Source organism: Rattus rattus, chromosome 4, assembly GCF_011064425.1.
Source record: "Rattus rattus isolate New Zealand chromosome 4, Rrattus_CSIRO_v1, whole genome shotgun sequence".
Classification (NCBI taxonomy): Eukaryota; Metazoa; Chordata; class Mammalia; order Rodentia; family Muridae; genus Rattus; species Rattus rattus.
The window spans coordinates 131,216,314-131,238,374 of record NC_046157.1 but is presented as its reverse complement, the minus strand read 5'-3'; the positions used below and the strand labels follow the sequence as shown (position 1 = coordinate 131,238,374).

Genomic DNA, 22,061 nt, shown 5'->3' with positions numbered 1-22,061 from the left:
CGTGGATTGACTTTGCTCTTGGCAAAGATCATTTGTAAGTGAGACAGTTGGAGGTGTGAAGCTGCACTTCCTGTTTCCCCACGCACTGTGCTCACTGTGGAAAGCACTACCCAATAAGAATGCACAGACCCTGGATAGATGAAACATCATTCAGACCTTTTGCTAGAAACTATCTAGAGATGGTAGTTATTCGACTAGTGGGGGTAGAACATTTTGGAAAAGTAAAAATAGTTGTGGTAGACATCTTTGAAGATCACTACTTTCTAGATGTTTTACGTGCTGTGGTTGGGAGGCAGACAGTCATTGGCCAGTAGCAAGATACAAGCAAAAGACTCAGCCCTTTGTGTAACTTATAAGGCAGATCACTTTTAGAGATGTTCATTTTGTCTTCTGTGTTTTGACTGATCTTTTCATGTCTGTTAGAAAATACTAGAACTCACTTTATGCCTGTACTGTCATGCCCACCAACCCACTCTTCTGTATTGCTTGGTCAGAAAGTACATTTCATTTTATGGGGAATTTTTATTGCCGTATCTCTTTTTAGAAATGCTTTACTAGTCTGTGATCTGCAAAGTCCCCTGGAAGTCTTTTTTTCCAGCCTGATTTCTCCCTATTCTCCTGACCGTGTAGAGGAGTGTCCTCCAGTGCAGTACATTCCCAGTTAGTTCTTGGTCCAGACTACACTGTCATGAAGAATTGTAGGATTACCTTTCTATTTCTCTATTTTAGAATCAAGTAAGCCGTGAGTGAGCCGCTCTGCTAGTCTTGTTATTGCGTCTCACATTTGTCCTCTTTGTGTATTTGTGTTGTGGTGCTCCGTCCTAGGAAATGAGGGGAAGTGGAGTAGTCCAACTGGTAGGGCCTAAGGAGAGCAAATGCTATCATGCAGAAAGATTATAGTAACTTCAAAGTATAGTTTTGGAAAATCTCTTTAAATCTACTGAGCACACAATGGAAACCCCTTAAGAACCAATCTAATTATTCAATTAAATGGAACCGTTCTGCTGGCTTTTACTACAGAAGGCGAGCATAATTTAGAAAATGGAGCACTTTAATTCTCTTTTGTTTTCCAATTAACAGAGTTGCTCTAATAGGGACCACTCGTGCTTGAGCACATGTCCGGCTAGAATGTACTTTGTCCCTGATTCCAGTCCTCTTTCTCACCAAAAGCCGAGCCCCTCACCTGTTGACACAGAGGTTTATTTATTAGCACGCTCACATTGCCCACATCATAGGCCCTGAGCACACATCCTCCTGTTGTCAAAGCCACCGAGAGCCGTGGGAGCCTGCAATGCAGCCCCGCTCTCCCTGGCGGGGATAATTAGGACGTTGGAATAACGGAGCTCTCACTTTTTTTGCTGATGCCAGCTCACCACATCAGACCACATGAGTTTGTTCTTAGTTGAAAGTGGTAACGAAAACGCTAAGAACATTGCCTTTAATTGGTCAGCGCTATTTGGACGCTAGTCCTCTGTTTTATAGTCCTTTGTTTTCTGTTTCTTTCTGCTACCAGCCAGCAGCTGATTACAGTAGGTAGTCTCATTATGTAGCCCAGGCTGGCCTTGTGGTTGAGGTTCTTTGTTCTCCAAGCTGCCCACATGCTTATACAGCCGTGGGCCACCGTGCCGAGCCCCTTTCAGCTTTCATAGTGGTAGTAATTTGAAAAACAACCTATTCCTGTGGCTGCCATATTTTATCTCCTCTACTATTTATTAAATTCTATAAAAAGTTGCATGTTTTCACTTGTGCAAGTAGGCTTTTCATCAAAGGCCCCAGAGACTGGTGCAAATGGCAGATTCTCTCACCTTTAGCTGCTTTGAGGCCAATGATGCTGGTTCTTAGTTAAGCAATGGACCACATGGCTAGTCCCGTGCTGGGAGGAATGTGGCAGGGATGATACCATGGGTGATTTGGTTTTGTTTTTTTTTTTAAGTGTGGCTACATACATTTCTTTTTCTGTGTTGCTTGGATCTAATTCTCCCTGGACTCTGGAAATGTGTAATCTGGGACCCTGGTTTGGGAGAACCTTTCACAAAACATTTGAAAATTGTAAAGAAGAAGCATGTGTCGTTTTTAAGTGACCCTGTCGTTATAATGGGCCCAGAGAGGACACAGGAAGTTGGGCAGCGTCTTAGCACAGGCCTTGTGATCCTCACCTCTGTGCATGACCTCCTGCCTCTCAGCAGAGATGACCATTGCTGCCTTTTAATTCTGTGACATGCAGCTGCAAGACAGCTGCAGTGTCGGCCATGTCTCCTTGCTGGGTGACATTCTCCCTTCCAGTCTTCGTAGAGTCAGTAAGTTCATATTAAAATGGAAGTTATTTCATGCAGTGGTAACGGTGGTGGCTGAGGCCCACTTAGGGTTTTCTTTCATGAACGTGTAGCATAGGTAGAAATAAAAAGAGGGATACTTATGAAAAAAAGAAAAGAAATATTTAAATTTTAACAGCTAGCTAGTAAATCTTGCAATTAAAAATTAAGAAATAGAAACTTGGAAGTATGTTCAAAACAGAGGGTTAATTAGTTTATAGGGATATTAAAATGCCTATCTAAATGTGGTTAAAGCAGTCAATTAAAATTTAAACATACAGAATCTTAAATTGCTTGAAATTTTTTACATATTTAAAATAATATTTAAAGAGCAAAGTCAGAACTAAAAGAAGATAAGATTTTTTTTTCATTCGATGAAGGGTGTGTTATCCATTTCAAAGTACTATTTCTCTCTACCACCTGGGGAACGATGTGGCCGAGAAGACCAATGATTATCACTGACTGGAAGTTTGCACCAAGCCAGGGATAGGCTAGTTGTGACTTCCTGGGCCAAATCCAGTCTCAGTGGGCAGAGTTGAGCTCATTTGCTTTCCCAAGAAGCCCTGAGCAGTGACTATGGCCCCTTACTGAGAAGGTTCCCTGTTGCCTCCGCCCTTCAGGACAGTGTACTGCTTATACAGTATGCATTTAATATCTGAGCCATGCTTGAGACGCCACTTCCTTTTTCTTTCTTTCTTTCGTTTTTTGTTTATATTTCCAATGATGTTCTCCACACACCCCCCATCCTATTCCCCCTCTCTCCCCTCCCCTTTGCCTCTATGAGGTGCTCCTTCACCCACTCACCCACTCCTACCTCATTGCTCTAGCATCCCCTACCCTGGGGACCCCTACCCTACTCCATGGGACCAAGGTCCTCCCCTCCCATTGATGTCAGAAAAGGCCGTCCTCTGCTACATATGCAGCTGAAGCCACAGTTGCTCTATATGTGCTCTTTGGTTGGTGTTTTGTCCCTGGGAGCTCTGGGGAATCCAGTTAGTTGATACTGTTGTTCTTCTATGGGATTGCAATCCCCTCCATATCCTTCAGTCCTTCCCCAACTCTTTCATTGGGGTCCCCTGGCTTAGTCTAATGGTTGGCTGTGAGTATCTGCATCTGTATTGGTCAGGTGCTGGTAGAACCTCTCAGGGAACAGCCATACCAGGCCTCTGTCAGCAAGCGCTTCTTGGCATCAGGGTTTGGTGTCTGCAGAGGGAATGGATCCCTAGGCGGGTGAATCTCTAGATGGCCGTTCCTTCAGTCTCTGTTCCATACTTTATCCCTGTCTTTCCTTTGGACAGGAACATTTCTGGGTTAAAATTTTTGAGATGGGTGGGTGTCTCCATCCCTCACCTGGTAGCCATGCTATCTACTAGAGGTGGTCTCTAGAGGTTCTCTCTCCCCTTTGTTGGGTATTTCAGCTAATGTCATCCTGGTTGGGCCTGGGAGCCTCTCGCTTCCCAGCAGGATGGTACTTTCTTAATCCTTCTCTGACACAAGAGGAGATGGAGGTTCAAAGACCTGCCTAGCTCCCCCAGCTTGCAGAGGAGTCTAAAGTTGAACTGTGGTACCTGTCATTAGTGCAATTGGGTATCTTTACAAGTGGAGGCGATTTAAAGCCAAGCTCCTCAATGAAGCCCTGCTCCATATAACCTCAGGTACATGGCTTAACTACTCAATGGCCCACAATTTCAATGCTGGTTTAGTTTATCCGATCCTTTTCTTTTCTTTTCTTTTCTTTTCTTTTCTTTTCTTTTCTTTTCTTTTCTCTCCTTCTTGTTGTTGTTGTTGTTGTTGTTGTTGAAACAAAGTCTTGCTCTGCAGTCTAGTCAGGCATCAAATTTCAGTGTAGCCCAATGAACTCAGATTCGTGGACATCTTCCTGCCCTTACCTCCTTCACGTTGGAGTTATACAAGCGTGTCCTACCTTACCTGGCTCCCATGAGTCTCAGGATTTCACATTTCATAGATGAGAATCTAAATCTTCAGAAATGATTTCAGCTTTCCCAAGACTTCCCTTTGTCTGAGTGCAGTCTGAAGGAGATAATGAATGTCGCAGAGGTCTGGTGGCCTTGCAAACTTAAGATCCCAGTCACACTAAGTCTTCCCTCTTCTGCTTTTCAGGTCCTTCATCGACAGCAGTCCCAGCCGACTAAGGAGAGCTCCCCTCCCAGAGAAGAAGCACCCCCACCACCTCCTCCAACAGAAGACAGTTGTGCCAAAAAACCTCGGTCTCGCACAAAGATCTCCTTGGAAGCCCTGGGCATCCTTCAAAGCTTCATCCATGATGTAGGCCTCTATCCTGACCAAGAAGCCATCCACACACTCTCGGCCCAGTTGGATCTACCTAAACACACCATCATCAAGTTCTTCCAGAACCAGAGGTACCACGTGAAGCATCATGGGAAGCTGAAGGAGCACCTGGGCTCCGCGGTGGACGTGGCGGAGTATAAGGACGAGGAGCTGCTGACAGAGTCTGAGGAGAATGACAGCGAGGAAGGCTCGGACGAGATGTACAAGGTGGAGGCCGAGGAGGAGAGCGCAGAGAAGAACAAGGTGGCCCCTGCTGAAACTGACCAGAGATAATGTGAGCTCCACAGGCAGCGCAATACATGGGTCCAAGGACTTTCCGCTTTAGTTTCTTTTAAAGTTCCTCTCGGCTTTGTTTTATTTTGTTTTTTATTTTATGTCTGTTTTATTTTTCTTACCCTTAATGGCATTCCTCTGTTGCACAGGATAGCCTATAGACTGAGTGAACTCAGAGTTTCTGAATCAGACGTCGCCTTGGCAAAGACACTAAGTGTTAAACTTTTACAATTGACTGGACCATAGTAATTCTAGTCACGGGAGACCCTGCCATCATTCTTGGACCTACGAAGAGACACCAGACAAGTTCCAGGATGGGAAGACCCAGGAAATAAATGAAGGAAGCTACGAGTGTGTGTGTATATGTATATGTACATATCTCTATATTTACATATATATATTAAAAATTGCATGGGACAGAGAACTTTACAATTTGAAGGACTAGACTGTGAAATGAGTTCTTAAACAAAAGACTCGTGTATGTATAAAAAATAATACCACTTCACAGTGAGTCGCTTTGACTTTTGGAGAAACTGCGGCCTGCTCTCAGGGCGGGGTAACTATTTTTGAATTCCTATTTATTTTGTGTGTTTGTCCCTGATTTTTTTTTAATTCTATGGCTTCCTATCTGGCAGCTTAATGGGTAATTTTTGAGGTATGTATTTAACAAAATAACACTGCCAAAAAAAAAAAAAATGAGAGAAAAGAGGAAAGAAGAGAGTAAAGTGAGAGACAACCAGGGCCTGTTAAAAAACGACGTAAGGCAAATGACTCCTAAGGACATAATGCACACTTTCAGACAATGACGCAACGCCGTGACCCTCCACACTCCGTTACTGAGCATGTGAGCACTGTAGCGAGCAGGTGTATTCTGTGGAATCCCGAGCCAAGTTCAGTGCAGGGGAAACTTGACCTTTAGCGCAGTCTCGATGAATGACATTCTGATGTTGGATGACCTATGGGATCCATGCTATGAGCCACATTTTGTCGTGAAGTTTATTTACCTGCTTGTGGCTTCAAATCTTAAAATTATTAAGCTTGCTCATTTAAAAATGTTGGGATGTTACTGTTTCCTTTCGTTTCATTTCTGTTTTCTGGATTTCTTTTGTTTTTGTTTTCATTTTGTTTTGTTTTAAATAGAGCATAGTTCAAGGTAATGCTAGGTTAGAGAAAGAAGTTTCTGCCCGGTTTGAGGGGCTTCCACTCAAATGAATCTGCACCCGGCCCGCTCCCCAAGCGTTTCTTATTCCTCTTCCGTTTGGACTTCTTTTCTTCACAAACCCCCTTCGCTTAGCCAAACCTCTGCAGACCCTGAGCTCACGTGCCTCCGCCCTTCCCCTGCCATGGCAGCCCTGACAGGAACCTGGTTTGGAATCATTATGCACCTCCAGGCAATAAAGAAAGGGAAGCAATTTCAGCAGAGTCACCTACTCATCAGAAAAGGAAATAATTGTCCCAGTGCCCCACATTGCGCTTACCTTACGTAAAGCAGAACTAATGCCAACGGGCTGTTTTGTGAAACAAGCGTTAAGCTGCAGTCTACCACCGTTTGCCAAGTCTCCTCCAGTTTCCTATTAGAAACAGTAGCATTCCCTTCCAGTTCCACTGACAGAGATAGCAAGAGGAGACCGCCCCTTCGGGCCAGGCCTCCAGAACCCACTCCAGGCTTGAGACGGCCACTCAGCAGTCCCGCACGGTTGGATTTTGTTTTGTTTTGTCTTGTTTTTGAGTTGTATCCTCATGCAACCTTGTCAAAGACCTCATGCAATATCACTTTGAAATTTATTTTCTGTTTACTACACAAACATTGTAATATAACTGTTAATACTATTTATATATTTGAAAGGTATAAGAGGTAGGAGTTTAAAAAAAAAACAAACCTCTATGTGTAGATATTAACTCAGAACTTACACTATACAGGGAGAAGACACGTTGCAATACAAGCTAATTCTAGCTGCTTAGTAACCTCTGGAGTTTTCAAAGGGACGTTTTCCTGTACTTTTTCAAATAATGATGTTTAAAACAGTTAACCTTGACGTGAGTGTCACGTGTCTTTGCAAAAGGATGGCTGTTTGCAATCGAGGCCTGGACCTGCCCTTCCCCTTTCTGTAGATGCTGCAGCTTTAATCCGAGAGTTCACCGTTGCTGCTTCCTGATCTCCGAGTTACTCTTTCCAAATTGTGTTCTGACACTGTTGCTGAAGTCACTCTGTACACACCCTCCACACCGATTTTTTTGCCAAGCTCTTACAGGTGGTTCATCGACCGATGGCATCCGTATTTGGTATCTTTTACACTTCAACCAAAAATTTATTAGGTATTTTTCAATGCTAAGTCTTGCCTTTTATTTTTTAATTTCACTGCCGAGTTTGCAGTGATTCTAAGTGAATCTGTGGGCATTTTAGCCTGTGGTCTTGCCAGATCTTTGCGAATTACAATGCATATATGTCTATTTATTCAATATCTGTCATATAATATCTATTTGGAAGAAGAAACTTTCTCTTGTAGTGCTCTTGACAAAGCACAATTTCCCACCTTTTTTTTGTGTGTGTGTGAAATGAAGAAAAAAAAAAAACAAATTGTGTTTTATTGCAGTATCAATAATGTGAATAAGGATTAACATATTGTAAATGTTCTTTTTTCCATGTAAATCAACTATCTTTGTTATCACTAAGTGATAATTTTTAACTTATGTGCATTGTTAGGCTGTTAGAATTTTTTGGTTGTTAAATAAAACGCATTCAATAAATCTGACTTTGTTTGTCAAATAGTTTACTGGGCATGGTTCCCCCTTTCCCACTTTAAGTCTTCCAGTGGAACAAGACCTGGAGAATCTAAGAAAAATGTTTTAGAAAGAAGACCGTGGTACCCACAGTTATAGATGTTTCGATTCTTTTCAGTGTGTGGATTTAATTGCACATATAAACTGTGTGTGTGTCTCTCTCAGTATATCTGAACACACACATGTTAACTGTGTGTCTCTCAGCATATTTGAACATACACATGTGAACTGTGTGTCTCTCTCAGCATATCTGAACACACGCATGCTCACCTGCTATCATGGGCGACCTGAAGAGTCGTTTAGCCACTGTCTTGTCATATATGAACAAAATTCAAGTGTGAAAAGATATATTTATGGGCCCACTTCTTTATTTTTCTAGTGAATATTTTCTGTTTATAATTAAAAAACCACAAATGACTGCGTGTCAGGAAACTTTTGGAGCACATATGTCCATGGTTAATGGACATAATAAAAGTCTTTTATATTTAGAGCTTGGGCACCATAATGTGTGCTTAGAGGGATGCTGGAAGGATTGATGTATCTGAGAAATGTGCGAAAATGATTTTTTAGAAAGTGCTTACGATGGAAAAAATTACTCCAAAGACTAAAGTTAATAAAGAAAGAGCAAATGTTTAGTTGCAGAGAAAGTAAATTTAAAAAATGATTTGGGTATTTAGATAAGGTCAGTTTTTCCTGCCTTTTTCCTTTTCTTATCCCTCTGCTTTGGTGGGTGTGCAGATTAATTTTTCTTTCCTTTTCCATGACGGTTTGTAGCCTACATGCCCGGTAACTCTATCCTAAGGACAGACAGCTAAAACTAGGTGTTTACAGAAATGCAGACAGCTGAAGTTTTTTTGAGGGCTAGAAAGAACTTAACTTGGGGGTGACCCACATTCTCAGTACAAATGTACGTGAGCTCTGGTTTGGGGCGTGGAGGCCAGGAAGGAAAGCAATGGAGGGATAATTAGACTTTTAACAAGGTAGTTCCACATTCCGCATGCCTTCTGCACGTTTAGAGGCTGTAGTTCACCAGAGATAAACTGTAAAGTAAAAACTACAGCCAGACACATGAGCAGCTCTGCCTGGGGACAACCTCGTACTAGCTGCTTCTATTTCCAAGGAAATTCAAAGAAATGTTTGGACTTCCAGAAGAGTCACTGCTTTGTGGGGTGGACTATAAATACAAGAGAAAATATGAATCATCTTCTAGAGTGGTTTTGAAAGGCTTAGCTGCATATACGAGGGAAAGGGGACAGAAAAATACTAAGACATTGTCTCCTCAGGTATATGACATGACTAAGGTAAGTTGGCTTCACAAAGCTGTCAGAGTTCCCTGACCTCCATTCAAGGTTCCATTTTCCCTGCATTTGTTGGTCTGTGTTCACTCTTCATGGTCCATAATAACTGTTACTTCTACTTTCCATAGACATGGATGGAGAGTAATAAACAATTCCATACGTCTATCTTGGAGAGTTTTTACAAGCCCTATATCGGAATCCACGGGGGGGGAAGTGTTTCTGGCTATACCATTAGCTCCAAGGAGAGTGTGTATGTGGAGTCAGCTAATAGCTTCTGTCCCAGCAAATATCCAAAAAGGATGCTGAAAATAATAGATAAGGAAAAAAGGAAGAGGCATATTTTCCCCAGCAATCTTCCCTGGATCATCTATCTACCTCCTGCTCACCCTACATTCATTATCCCCATTCTGGGGTCTAACCTGTTTCAACATCATGAAGTCTGTCCAGACAGTTTTGCTGATGTGTTGCAAATCCTGTGGTCACACAGTTCCCAGGGCTTCCCACTATCCTGGATCGCACAGCATGCTGTAGTTCTTATACTGTGTTCTTCTTGATACCCAAACTTTGCATCTGCATTCCAGTCAGTGGGTTACCTAGCCCTAGGACAGTGCCTCATATATGGTCAACAAAAACAATGCTTTGCAGGGCTCAGAGGTGGGGGGAAGAAAGCTTACTATGTGGTTGATAAAGGCTGGGGATATAAAGTCTGCATGAAGCCCTGGTTTTGATCTCAACATCACATAAACTGGGTATGGTAGGCCAAGCTATGAGCCCAGTACTCAGGTAGTAGATACTAGAGTATCAAGAAATCACTAGCTACATCATGAGTTTGAGGCTAGCCTGATCTACAAAAAGAAAGAAAGAAAAAGGAAAAAGAAAGAAAAATAGAAAGAAAGAAAGAAAGAAAGAAAGAAAGGTATTCAAATAGAAAGCATACTGTCCAATAGTGAAGAGGAATACACACGCACACACACACACACACACACACACATAACAACAATAAAAAAGTGGTTGTGAATTTGAAAAAGCAAAACAAGGAGAGATATATGGAATTCTTTGAAGAAAGAAAAGAGAAGGTGAAATGATATAATCTCAAAAATAAGATAATTAGAAGAGGAAGGAGGAAGAGAAGAAAAGAGGAGGAAGAGAAGAAAGGAGGAGGAGAAGAAGAAGAAGAAGAAGAAGAAGAAGAAGAAGAAGAAGAAGAAGAAGAAGAAGAAGAAGAAGAAGAAGAAGAAGAAGAGAGGGATGTTCCTAGGTCTTTAACCTTTTGTGTCCCATAGTGGCTTATTTTTAGCTAGCCTTGTGGGAGAAGAGCAGACATGACTAAACTCCTGATTCCAATGTGGGTTTTTGTTTTTCTGACGTTTAGAGAATTATTCAAGATATACATGTTGGGACCCCTAATTTTTTTTTTTAATTCAAAGTTTTTCCAAAAGGTGAAATGAAAAAATCTGATGAAAACTGTGGGGCGAGATTGGTAAATTTGGTTGTGGTGTTTCTAATATACTCTACAATAAAGCTGAAGACCTGAGTAGACATGGCAGCACTTGTCTGTAAAACAGCTCTCAAGAGGGCAAGGAAAGCTGTCACAAGTTTAAGGCCAGTTCTTGTCTAAACAGTGAGATCTTGTCAAAAAAGAAAAGAAAAATTAACAAAGCTCTTCCTAAAATGATCCATTCTCCAAGATTCTAGTGCATGGGATGGCTATCCCCCATCCCTTACTCCACTGGACAATCAGAGCCAGCCCTGTGTCACTAGTTCACATCTGCTAGGTTGATGTTTATAAGGCAAAGCCCTGAAGACTAAAGTGGGGTTTGGAACCATAAAAAGCTGGGTTCTCAGGGTTGCACCATCATCCCAGGTCACATAACACTGACTAAGTTACGTCTCTAACCTACCATCCTCATCTAAACAGAAGGGAAAAACTGAGACTGGAGTTCAGCCACTGAACACATGCTTAGCAAGGGTATAGCCCTCAACCAAACCAAAGTCACGGGAAATGAACCAAACTGGTAGTGGTATGGATGGTCCAATATTTGTGAAAACATTTTGAAACCTCAAAGCCTAGTAGAAATACCACACTCTGCAAATCATAACTTGCTAAATACTACTCCATCATTCATTCTGTTATTTTGTTTATGAATTCGTAGGAACTCCAATGAAAACGAAGTGGCGAATATACTTTTGTGTGATTAGAACAAACATTTAATTAAGACCTGGTGATGGGATGCTGTGATCAACTCCGAGAATCTGTAAGGATCTACTGAGCACAGGCATTGGCCTCAACTCTTTTTATTAAATATTTATTTTATGTATATGAGTACACTGTAGCTGTCTTCAGACATACCAGAAAAGGTCATCAGATCTCATTACAGATGGTTGTGAGCCACCATGTGGTTGCTGGGATTTGAACTCAGAACCTTTGGAAGAGCAGTCAGTGCTCTTAACCACTGAGCGATCTCTCCAGCCCCTGACCTCAATTCTTACTGCAGTATCAATTCACTTCTGAATCCATTTAAATTAATTATTTTAAGCCAGACATAGTGGCATGCATCTTTGATCCCAACTCTTGGGAAGATAGACAGAGGGTTATAGAACAAGCTTGAAGTCAGTCTGGGCAACATCATATAACCTTCAGGCCAACCTAATCTACAGAGTGAAACCTGTCTCAAAATTATTGTAAGGGATTTTTGTTTTCTGTAACATGAGAAGGTTATACTTCAAGGAGCTGACTAGTATAAGAAATGACTAATTACAGTGGTTTGTGTCTGTGGAGTTTCTTAGAAATGAGCATATAAGAAGAACTATTTTATGGTGGTCAGGGTCTGTATCAGGTGTTTCTTCCTGTCTTATTAAAAAATGAGATAAAGGGGCACACAAATTGTAAAGTAGCAAGGAAACTTCAGTCAAAGCAATGCAATAGTGAAACTCAAAAAGAAGTTTACTGTCAAGAGTCTGAGAGTAAGTACTCGAGACCCCTGTTGTTGTTTGTGGTACTTAAGAAGGCAGACTGCTAAACTGAATAGCATAGGTGGCTTCCTTGTTTGGTTGGACAGCTTGGATTATGTAACTGTTTGTTCATTGCACATGCCCATTCCCATGATGCATTGATTTTAATCAAATGCATCCCCATCTATGAATATATATATATATATATATATATATATATATATATATATATATATATGCTTGTTTGTGGAAGATTTTCTTGATTACTGGTTGATGTAGAAGGGTCTAGCCCACTGTGGGTGGTACCATCCCTAGGCAAAGGGGCCCGGGCTGTCTAAGAAGAAGGGTTGAACATTGAACGTAAACCTAGAATCAAGCCATTGAAGCAGCATTCCTCTGTGGTTTGGGCTTGAGTTCCTGCCTCTAAGTTCCTGACATGAGCTCCTGTCTTGACTTCCCTCAGTGATGAACTGTAGCCCATAATACATCCTTAGGGTGACATTCAAGGCTGTTATGCCTACTCAGATGTAATGAGAGATGGGTAGTTTGAAGCAGTAAAAGTCAGCCTTCCCAGGAAGTAAACTACAGAACTAGAAAGTCCAGACTGCATAACCCCAAAGCTCCCATCTCTCTAGTGTCACACTACCTCTGTTTCTGTGTCCTAGAATGACCTAGATTGTATGATAGAGCATCAGGGTACTGGGCACTGTGAGTTGTGAATGTATTTATTGGAGCTAATCATTGTACCTCTCTCCACACACTTGTATGGTTTTGTCTGACTGGCATTTCTGATGGACTTTATTTTGAAGAGGAAACAAGTCATAATATTAAACAATAACAGCAAGAACAAACCATGTTGTTTGTAACCTGTTGGTGTAACTATCCCAGAAGAAGGAAATATTTTTTTAAAAGTATGAAATTTTTCATATGGAGAAATAATTACAAAATTATTCTATTAATATTGTAGGAAATAGTATGAAGCAATAATGAACTGAAGAGGTAGCTGCGATTTCGTAACTATCCATTAACAAATCGAACCCTATGGCCACACAGAACAGCACAGGCTAAGGGCATCCTGGGAGATTTGGTAGCAACTTTGGCAGAGCAGTTCTAAGGCCTGACACTGAAACAAGAGGTAAGGCAACATATTTTGCAGTCATTCCTCTCTCCAGCTGATTGTGGGAAAATGCAATGGGCTGTTCTCCTATCCCTTATCAGGTTTGTAGCTTAATGTACTAAAATGTAGGATTTCTACTTTTCCCATCCATAAAACAAGACTAGCTGTTTATACACCTGAACTTCACAGAATCAAATACAGCAACTCTGTTGAAATATCTAGAATATTCCCTTCCTTCCTTCCTTCTCTTTGAAGGAGAAAGAGAGCAGGAAGTATTCAAATGTTCTAGCTGACTTGGGAATTCAGGTGAGTTTTAGAGTTAGGATAAGATCTGATGTTAGGTTTTGTTTGTTTGTTTGTTTGTTTGTTTGTTTAATGTGATTTAAAACATTCGTGCCCAGCTTCTGCCCAAAGAGCTGAAACCGAGTCACAGAGATGTGCCCCATCCGTATTTCTTCCCTGTCCTTCTCCCTCTCCCTTCCATTCCTTTCTTCTCTCCCCTCTTTGCTCTTTCTTGCTGTCAAGAGGCATATGATTTTCCTTCTTAATTAAAAACAAAATGAATGTAACATCTTGGCAGTCTTTTGAAATCTTCCAAATGGGCGTTTAGACACTAACAGCCCTGCAGCTGCTTGCTCTGTTCCTGCTCTCTTAGGCACATTCCCTCTTCTCTCCAGCCTGAAATCCTCTCTGTGTCCCTCAGTCCCTTCCTCCTTTGCCCCAGACGGTACTCCCTTTCTGTGCAACACTGTGACAATACATGAACCCACGTGCTGCCCTACCTGACAGATTCAGACCTTTTAAACCAGAGAGAGTTAAATCTGTTTGCCTCCTTGACATCTCTACTTGGGTGCTAAGTTTAATGCTGTCCTCCCTCGTTTGAGTTGCAGGAGTGCTTAATCACCATCCACATTTGCCCTGCCAAACCTCTAGGGCTCAGTAGGGTACTTACATCAGACGCTTGGATGACCTCTTTTCTGATCCTTTCCCTCATGCTCACTGGCCTCCATTCTCTTCTCTCTAAAGAATTCCCCTTTTCCTGACAGCTACTCACTGTTTTTCTCTAGTGTGAGCAAAGCCAGCATCCCCATGATAACTTCTCTGACTGAGGTAGAATAGAACAGCAGAGATTAGGCAGACATGGGAATGGGAAGGTATCCCACCCAACACACACACACACACACACACACACACACACACACACACACACACACACACACACACTTCTGAGTTTGGTTGAAGTCTGTCACCAGCCGAGAATCCAGAATTCTAGCACATGCAATGGAGGGTTATGTCTGGGTTCAAAGTCAGTGTCTCTGATGTCTATGGCCCATGCTACCACCAAAGCCACATTGATGTCCATGATCTGGGCTGCTGTCTGAGGTCATGTTAATAACTGAGCTCCAGGCTGCCTCTGAGGGCTTTGTTTGGGTTCATGGTTGGTTGTACTGTAGCTGGAAGGGGCAAAGAATTCATGGTCTGAGCTGTTACCAGAAACCATGTGGAAGCCCACATCCTTGCTCTTTGTGGGTGTGCACATGCATGTGCGCACTTGTGTGTGTGTGTGTGTGTGTGTGTGTGTGTGTGTGTGTGTGTACATGCATGTGCATGCACACATGTATGTGGGTGTCTTTGGAGGTTAGAAGACAGAGTGTCAGAATTCCTGAATCTGAAGTTAGAGTTGGTCGTCAGCTGCCTGATGTGGCCACTGGGAAGAGCAGCAAGGGCTCTTAATAGCTGGGCCATCTTTCTAGCCAAATACTTTTTTTTTCTTTTGTTCAGCGCTGGGGACCGAACACAGGGCCTTGTGCTTGCTAGCCAAGTGCTCTACCACTAAGCTAAATCCCCAACCCCCATTTTTTTTAACAGAAATATTTGTTAAAACTTACGGTATTTGACTTTGAAAAAGCATATATATCATTTGCTAATATAAGAATCAAACAATATTGAAATACAGAGAAAAGTAATCTAGACTCCTAGTTGATAAGAAGACCTATATCCTGAGAGGAACAGATACCTCTTCCTGTAACTGTGAGGATGCCTGTGCCTGTCAGCTGCAACTTGGGATAGCTTCAGTCTCAGTCCAGACTTCTGTCTCGATGCAAGTGGAATGGGACTGATGGAAAGTGAGCCACTGCCATTGATTGTTCTGGGGTCACTTGGCCAATATTACACATTTTTAGTGGCAGAGCAACCATGCAGACAATATAGGACAGTGGTTTTCAGCTTTCCTAATGCTGTGACCCTTTAATACAGTTTCTCATGCTGTGGTGACCCCAACCATAAAATTATTTTCGTTGCTACTTCATAACTGTAATTTTTTTTCTGTTATAAATCACACTGTAAATATCTGTGTTTTCCAATGATCTTAGGTGAGCCCCCTGAAAGGGTTGTAGTAATCCACAGGTTGAGAAACATTGATCTAGGAGAAACCATGTTGTAACCAATTCCACTATGGACAAGCATTGGTTTGGGCTGTGAAGGACCCCGAAAACATACAAGAACCTTCTGTACATTACAGATAAGTTAAAGGTAGCTTTGTTCTGGAAGCTTCCACAATGAGACAGTCAACCGATAGGGTGTTAAACAGTTACATGGACACGATCACACATTTCTGAAGCTCCCTGTGAATAGCCTTGAGCCTCAGGTCAGTGGCAACAAAGAGACCTACTTTACTGGCAATGAGGAAGCATGTAGTTTCCAGCCCATTCAAGAACAAGAGCATGCATGCCAAGCCTCAGCTACAGTGGTGTCTCTCACCTACCTGCTTCATGGGGAAATCTACTCCGTGAAGACAGTGCATAGCAGTCATTGCCAGATACTGGGACTTCACAGACCAGTAAGAACTTGACTTGGAAGCCAACACAGAATGCTCAATTTCACATTGGCAAATAAACATAACAATGCAAAACGGGAAAGTACTATTTGATCCAAAAAAACATTGTGACAAGGTTAACCCTCTCATAGTCTTACAACTAAGCACAGCTTGTGGAGTGGAAAGTTTTAATCGACTTTCTGTAAATGTGCATGTCTCTGTCTTACCTTACAGTGGAGAGGATCAACTCCCAGAGTTTACTACAGATGACACATGGGAACTGCTATTCTAGGGATTTGGCAGAATATTTACTGTCCCAGAAACTCTGTCCTCTGAGGCAGCCACCAGAGGCTCCACACTTAACCCCAAATTAATTTAAGCTTGTCAGCGAAAAAGCACGGCTGCACGTTTCTTGCCAGTGAATTTGCTGTTGAATTGTGGGGGCAGCTGTTACCTACAAAAGCTGTCAGTGGCTCCCAAGTGAAATTCCACACAAGAAATTTCTATTAGTTTTAAAAACAAGAAATATGTGTGGGACAGTGGTTTGCCATGCACCTACATACACACATGCACACATTCACACACATACACATATGTGGTCATACACACAGTCACACACACACTCACAGATACTCACATACACTCACACACTCACACATACGCACTATCACACACACACTCACAGTATACATCCTCACAGACACTCACATACACATGCTCTCACACACACATGCACTCACAGACACTCACGCTCATGCATTCATGCATACACAAACATACACACTCATACACACTCACACCCAACATGCTCATATACACTCACACACACCCCACACATTCACACACACTCACATACACCCCACACTCACACACATTCATACATACTCACATATACACAAACACTGACACTCACACAGAAATACACACACACACACACACACACACACACACACACATTCACACATAAATGGTGGAGGCCAGAGGTCATTGTAGAGTGTCTTTCTCTATTTCTCTCTACCTTAGTTTTGAGTCAGAGTCTCTCTGAACTTGAAGCTCACTGATATGGCCAGACTAGGGGACCAGCAAGCTCTAAGATCCTCTAATATCTACCTCCCTAGCCCTAGCATTGCACGTTACTGGCTTCTTAGACAAGTGCTGTGGTTCTGAGCACTGATAACTGAGTTATCTCCCCTGCCCTGAAAGCAATAAAAAAAAATCACCGTTTCTCCTTGCAATGGGCAGCTACATTTGGAGCTGGCACGTTTTGTTATTAGGAACTTCACGATTTATGCTCAACAGCTATTACTGAATTAATTCTATACTTCTATACTTCTAAATGGGAAAAAAGGAGACAAACTCAAGTTACCTAGAAAACTAAAATTGAATAATATAGGATTTTCACTAGCATACAATTGCAAAATTAAGTCGGATAAGCTCTCTCCAGAGACAGATCCATCTTTCTGGAGATGTCAAAGGGCTCTCTGAGGTTCCTATCCCAGCCATCTCATGACTATGCCGGTTGTTCATGTTATAGGTATCCACATGAAGCAGCAAGGAAAGACTCAGTCAGCCGCCTGCCGTGGTGAGACCTGCTTCTGCTCAAGGAAGTGGTCTTGGCTGCAGATGCTCCTTAGCTTAGAATAACAGTAAGCATCCACCAAATTGGGGATGCATTTAACACACCTTGCTTATTGGGCACTGTAGTGTAGCAATGCTGTCCACTGCAGTGTTGGCTCTGTTCCCTCCTAATCACATGACCACTGGGAGCTGTACTTCACTGCCTTGGCCAGCATCATGAGTGTTTAACTACCCTGGACAGAGATCACAGTCAAAATTCGAAGTACTGAGTCTATTGAATGTGTATTACTTCGTACTGTCACAATTAGGCTCTGTGTCTTGTACCCATGTGAAAGCAGGCCAGCAATGGCTCTGCACACCTTCCGGCACAAACTTATTTGAATGTTTCTCCTTTGCCCCTCTTTCGTCACAGTGTCACCTGGGTCCCGCAGCCTGTTCGTTGGGACCTCTCTTAGGCTGTTCTGAGCCTTGCCAGGGGAGTGCGACCCAGCCCTACCTCGGCTGCAGTAGACTTTTGGCAACATGGAACCAAACCGTCACTTATTCCCCCATCTAGGCTTTAGCAGAGAGGCCAAGACAGAAAACAAGAAATATGAAAAGCAATGAAATTGTTAGTCAGAACTTTTGACTGACTGGTGCCTCCAATTTTCCCCAACATGCCAGATGTACAGCTTTTTACTGTACATAGTTACATATGTGTCCTTTGCATAAAGCCGCTCTGGCTAGACCTCAATCCCTAACTATTATATATTCTGAATAAAAGCGAAACATCTCAGCATTTGCAAAAATTCAAGATTTATCAACATATTGAGCTTTTCCTAAGTCATGAATTCTTGATTTGTATTCCCAGTGCTCTTACATATTCATAGCCCCCTTTAGCCAAAGATCTTCAATATTCATTTACTATGGAGTGGTAAGTATATATTATTCAACTCCATTTACCAATGGGTAAACTGATGCCCAACGAAAGGCCTCATCAGAAGAGCTGAATAAAGAGCAAGATGCTCGCAGCCCCTCAGAGAGAGCTCCCTCCAGCTGTCTCCCTCAGAGATAAAGGCCCGCCGCCTGCCTGTCACTCTCACTTCCAAGTATTAGGAGAGTTGGGACGCTTCCTTCTGGACTTAGGGGAATGTTTTGGGTAGCGTTTCCTCTTAAAGTGCATGGAAAAGAACAACCCAGGGAAATACAAGAGTAGCCTCTTCCAAATCACTTCAAACTCACGATGCTAAAGTTAATGGACTCCATTAGTTTCTCCTAAATGTGGAGGCGGGCAGACAGAGCAGCGTTCGTTTGTGCCAATAACCAATTAATGCCATTGATTGGGCTGGAGCGGCCCCCTCTCTCCTATTTTTTATTAGGGAAACAGAGGTCAATTGTCTTAATAACTTCCCTAGACACAGCTCATTCCATTCTTTTGGTAACAATGTCATGAGTATTCGAGTTATATGTTTACTAAATGCTGTTTGTTTAAACAGAAGAAAACATAATTCTGGTTAGACCTAGAAGAGAAGGGATGAAAGTAAAGAGGCTCAGTGAGTAGGGACCTGGCTTTGTCAAACCACAGAGGAATGCCAGGCCCAGGCTGATCTGCATCCTTAGAACGTGGATTAAGCACACTTCTGTATGAGGATTGTAGTTTACTGTGAAGTTTAGGACTGTATAGGAGTTTTAGGTATTATGTCAGTGCTATGGGCTAAACTGGCGATATACAAACTAGCAGTCAGAAGGCTGGATCTGGTCACTACCCAAACATAGCAAAGCCCATTTCTCAACTACAAAAAAGTTGCCTGTTTTGTCAAAATATGACTCTTTAGAAACAGAGATATGATTTTTGCATCATTTTATTATTGACGTTGTGCTTTATTTAGTGCATGTGTGAGAGGTGTGAGGGGAACAGAAGCCAGAGGACAGTCACTAGAGTGGCACTCGGGAGAGCCTGCTACTGTCTCTGAGATGGGAACTGAATTTGGCCTAGAATTCAACAATGAGCCAGACTGGCTGAGCAATGAGTCCTAGGAATCCTCCTGTCTCTGCTTTCCTAGCTGGGATTACAAGTGTATACCATGACCATTTTTTTTTTTTTTTTTTTTTTAGTATTTTTTTTTTTTCTTTCAGGTGCATTGGTGTTTTGCCTGGAACTAGAGTTACAGACTCTTATGAGCTGCCATGTGGGTGCTGGGAATTGAACCCTGGTCCCCTGGAAGAACAGCCAGTGCTGTTAACCACTGAGCCATCTCTGTAACCCCTTCCTGTCTTTTTAAAATATGGGTTCTAGGGATCTGCACTCAGGTAGGTCCCTCTTACATAGCAAGCATTTTACTGGATGAGCCATCCCAGTCCCCAAACCTCTGCTGTTGTCGTTGTTTTAAAAATGAACCGTTAAGCACATTATAAAAATTGAACTTATAATACTGCAGGACAGAACTGTCCATTATATTTTTTCTGACACAATAAAAATATTTTATATCCATTCTGTCCAGCATGGTACTCACTCACACATGCAAAACCAAAACAGATAAATTCAAGACTACCTGGTTAAGTTTGAATTTTTGATAAATGAGTGTTTTTTCATGTACAGATGCCCCTTGCAGCTCATCAAGTGCTATTATTTCGTTGTTGCTTTTGAAAATTATTTTCAGTTCCTTTCGTTGTTCACTGGGAAGAACTCAGATTGTCAAGTGGACAGGGAGGGCCACAGAACAGGGTACTTTAGAGTGACAAGAGAAAACCGTGAAACCGGAGCTGGACAGCATGGAACAGAATAAAAAATATTTTTTTATGAATTCTGATATTTCATTGCAAAAGCATGGTTAGAGGCCAAGGCACATCGTAAGCTCTTCTCATCCTCCGCGTCAGAAGGTAACTGTGTTTTCAGAGCACCGGAGCTTGTAGAGCAAGAGTTCTTCCTGTCAGGTAGCCAGCTGGTCACAGCAATGACACAACGACCAGTCAGTCTCCGTGCACACAGCCCCTTAGAGGTTGTTTTGTTTTGTTTTGTTTTTTGTGTGCAGCTGTGATGGAAAAACCTGAGCTGCATTGGAGAACATGGTCATCTACTATGGGATGCTGCAAGGCATAAGAAGCAAGGATAAGGGAAAGAGGCAATGCAGCCAACAGCTGACAGAGCCACCAGCATGAGCTTGCTTAAGGCCACGTGATAACACCCATGTGTCCTGCTGATAACACCCTGCGTGTCCTGCTGAGTTTCAAGAAACTCTGCTTTGGTTGAGACCATCCTTGCTGCACACCTATCCATCCTTACAGGGGTGGGGAGGTTTACTCTGTGCCATTGATGGAGTCCTATAACTTGGGAGTATATAACTCTCCCTTTTGAATGGATGCAGGCAAATGGTTTATAGCATATCTTAGAGAAAATTTTGAAATGAGAATTGTGAACAAAGTTGGAACCATTAGACTTTGGGGACTCTTGGAGATGTCCTAAATGTGTTTGGTCATGAGTATCTGGGGGGCCAGGAGCCAAGTGCTGAAATCTGAATATTAAATCCCCCATAGGTTCAAGTGACAAGCACTCAGTCCTAGATGTCATTTATGAAGGTCCTGAAAATACTGAGGGGTGGGGCCTACTTTAGTGAAGTAGATCACTGGATGTGTGTCTTGGAAAGTCGTTTTGGCTCTCACCCTACTTCTCTCCCTTTATGTCCTAGCTATGATGAGGTGAGGGGTATCTCCCATCATGTACTCTGTTGTTATGATACCCATGAGTCCAGGCAACCAGAGTGTACCCTCTGAGCCTGTGAGCAGAGAACGTTTCTCTTTGAAGATGTTCCCTCAGTTGTTTTAGTTCTGCTGCATAAAAGTAACTAATTATAGTATGTTCCTGAAAATTTGCCTGCATTCAGTTTCATTTAGACTAAATTAGGATTTGTTCACATATGTGCATAATATGTCTACACATAGTTGAGGATAAGCTTAAAGTCCTTAGCCTCCTGCCCCTACCTCCCAAATGCTAATAGGATAAGCATGTGCCAGCACATCCTGTATCTGCAGTGCTAGGATTCAAACCCAGGGCTTTGTGAATGACACACAAGCTCTCTACCCACTGAGCTACATATGTGTATATTAATGACAAGATGTCAGATATAACAAGTTTACAGTATGCAAGAAATGTTGGTATCCATATTTAACTTCTTTAAAGTATAGTATTTCAGTGATTGTAGATGGTGTATACATTATGTGAAGCTGAGGGACAGCATATTTAAAGAGCTGGAGTTAGCATCAAGGCAGTCAGCCAGAGGCACCCAGAACTCAGAAGACCAGCAAAGCGGGTAACTATCTCCATAAATCTGGAAGGGCCACATGGAGAGAGGAAGAAAGAGCACATGACACGTGGTCTTAGCAGACAGGCAGGAGTATAAATCTGCATTCTCCATGTTCTGATTTGACTAGTCTACCCAACCCCGTGCACCACAAGCCAAAGTACAAAAGGACCCATCGAGATAAAAGATGTGATCATCTCTCTAGATGCAGAGCAGGCCCATAGAGGGTAAGGAATACATTTGAGTAGTAAACAGGGATTAACCAAGCAGCACACAGACCACATACATTATCGTTATCCAAAAACTCATATCACATGTTCATGTACATTTTGGAAATCATAAACTGAC

The 22,061-nt window shown here is 42.3% G+C and overlaps 1 protein-coding gene across 7 annotated transcripts in view; it reads left to right on the top strand.

Moving 5' to 3' along the window:
• The window catches only part of Satb2 (SATB homeobox 2), a 183,838-nt gene extending 176,190 nt beyond the window's left edge, over positions 1 to 7,648 (top strand). For all 7 annotated transcript variants that reach the window (XM_032901124.1, XM_032901126.1, XM_032901123.1 and 4 more), the window contains one exon: positions 4,434 to 7,648. In XM_032901124.1, the coding sequence (XP_032757015.1) occupies positions 4,434 to 4,895 (462 nt within the window). In that variant the 3' untranslated portion in view covers positions 4,896 to 7,648. The remainder of the gene's footprint in view (positions 1 to 4,433) is intronic.
• The last annotated feature ends 14,413 nt before the right edge of the window (positions 7,649 to 22,061 follow it).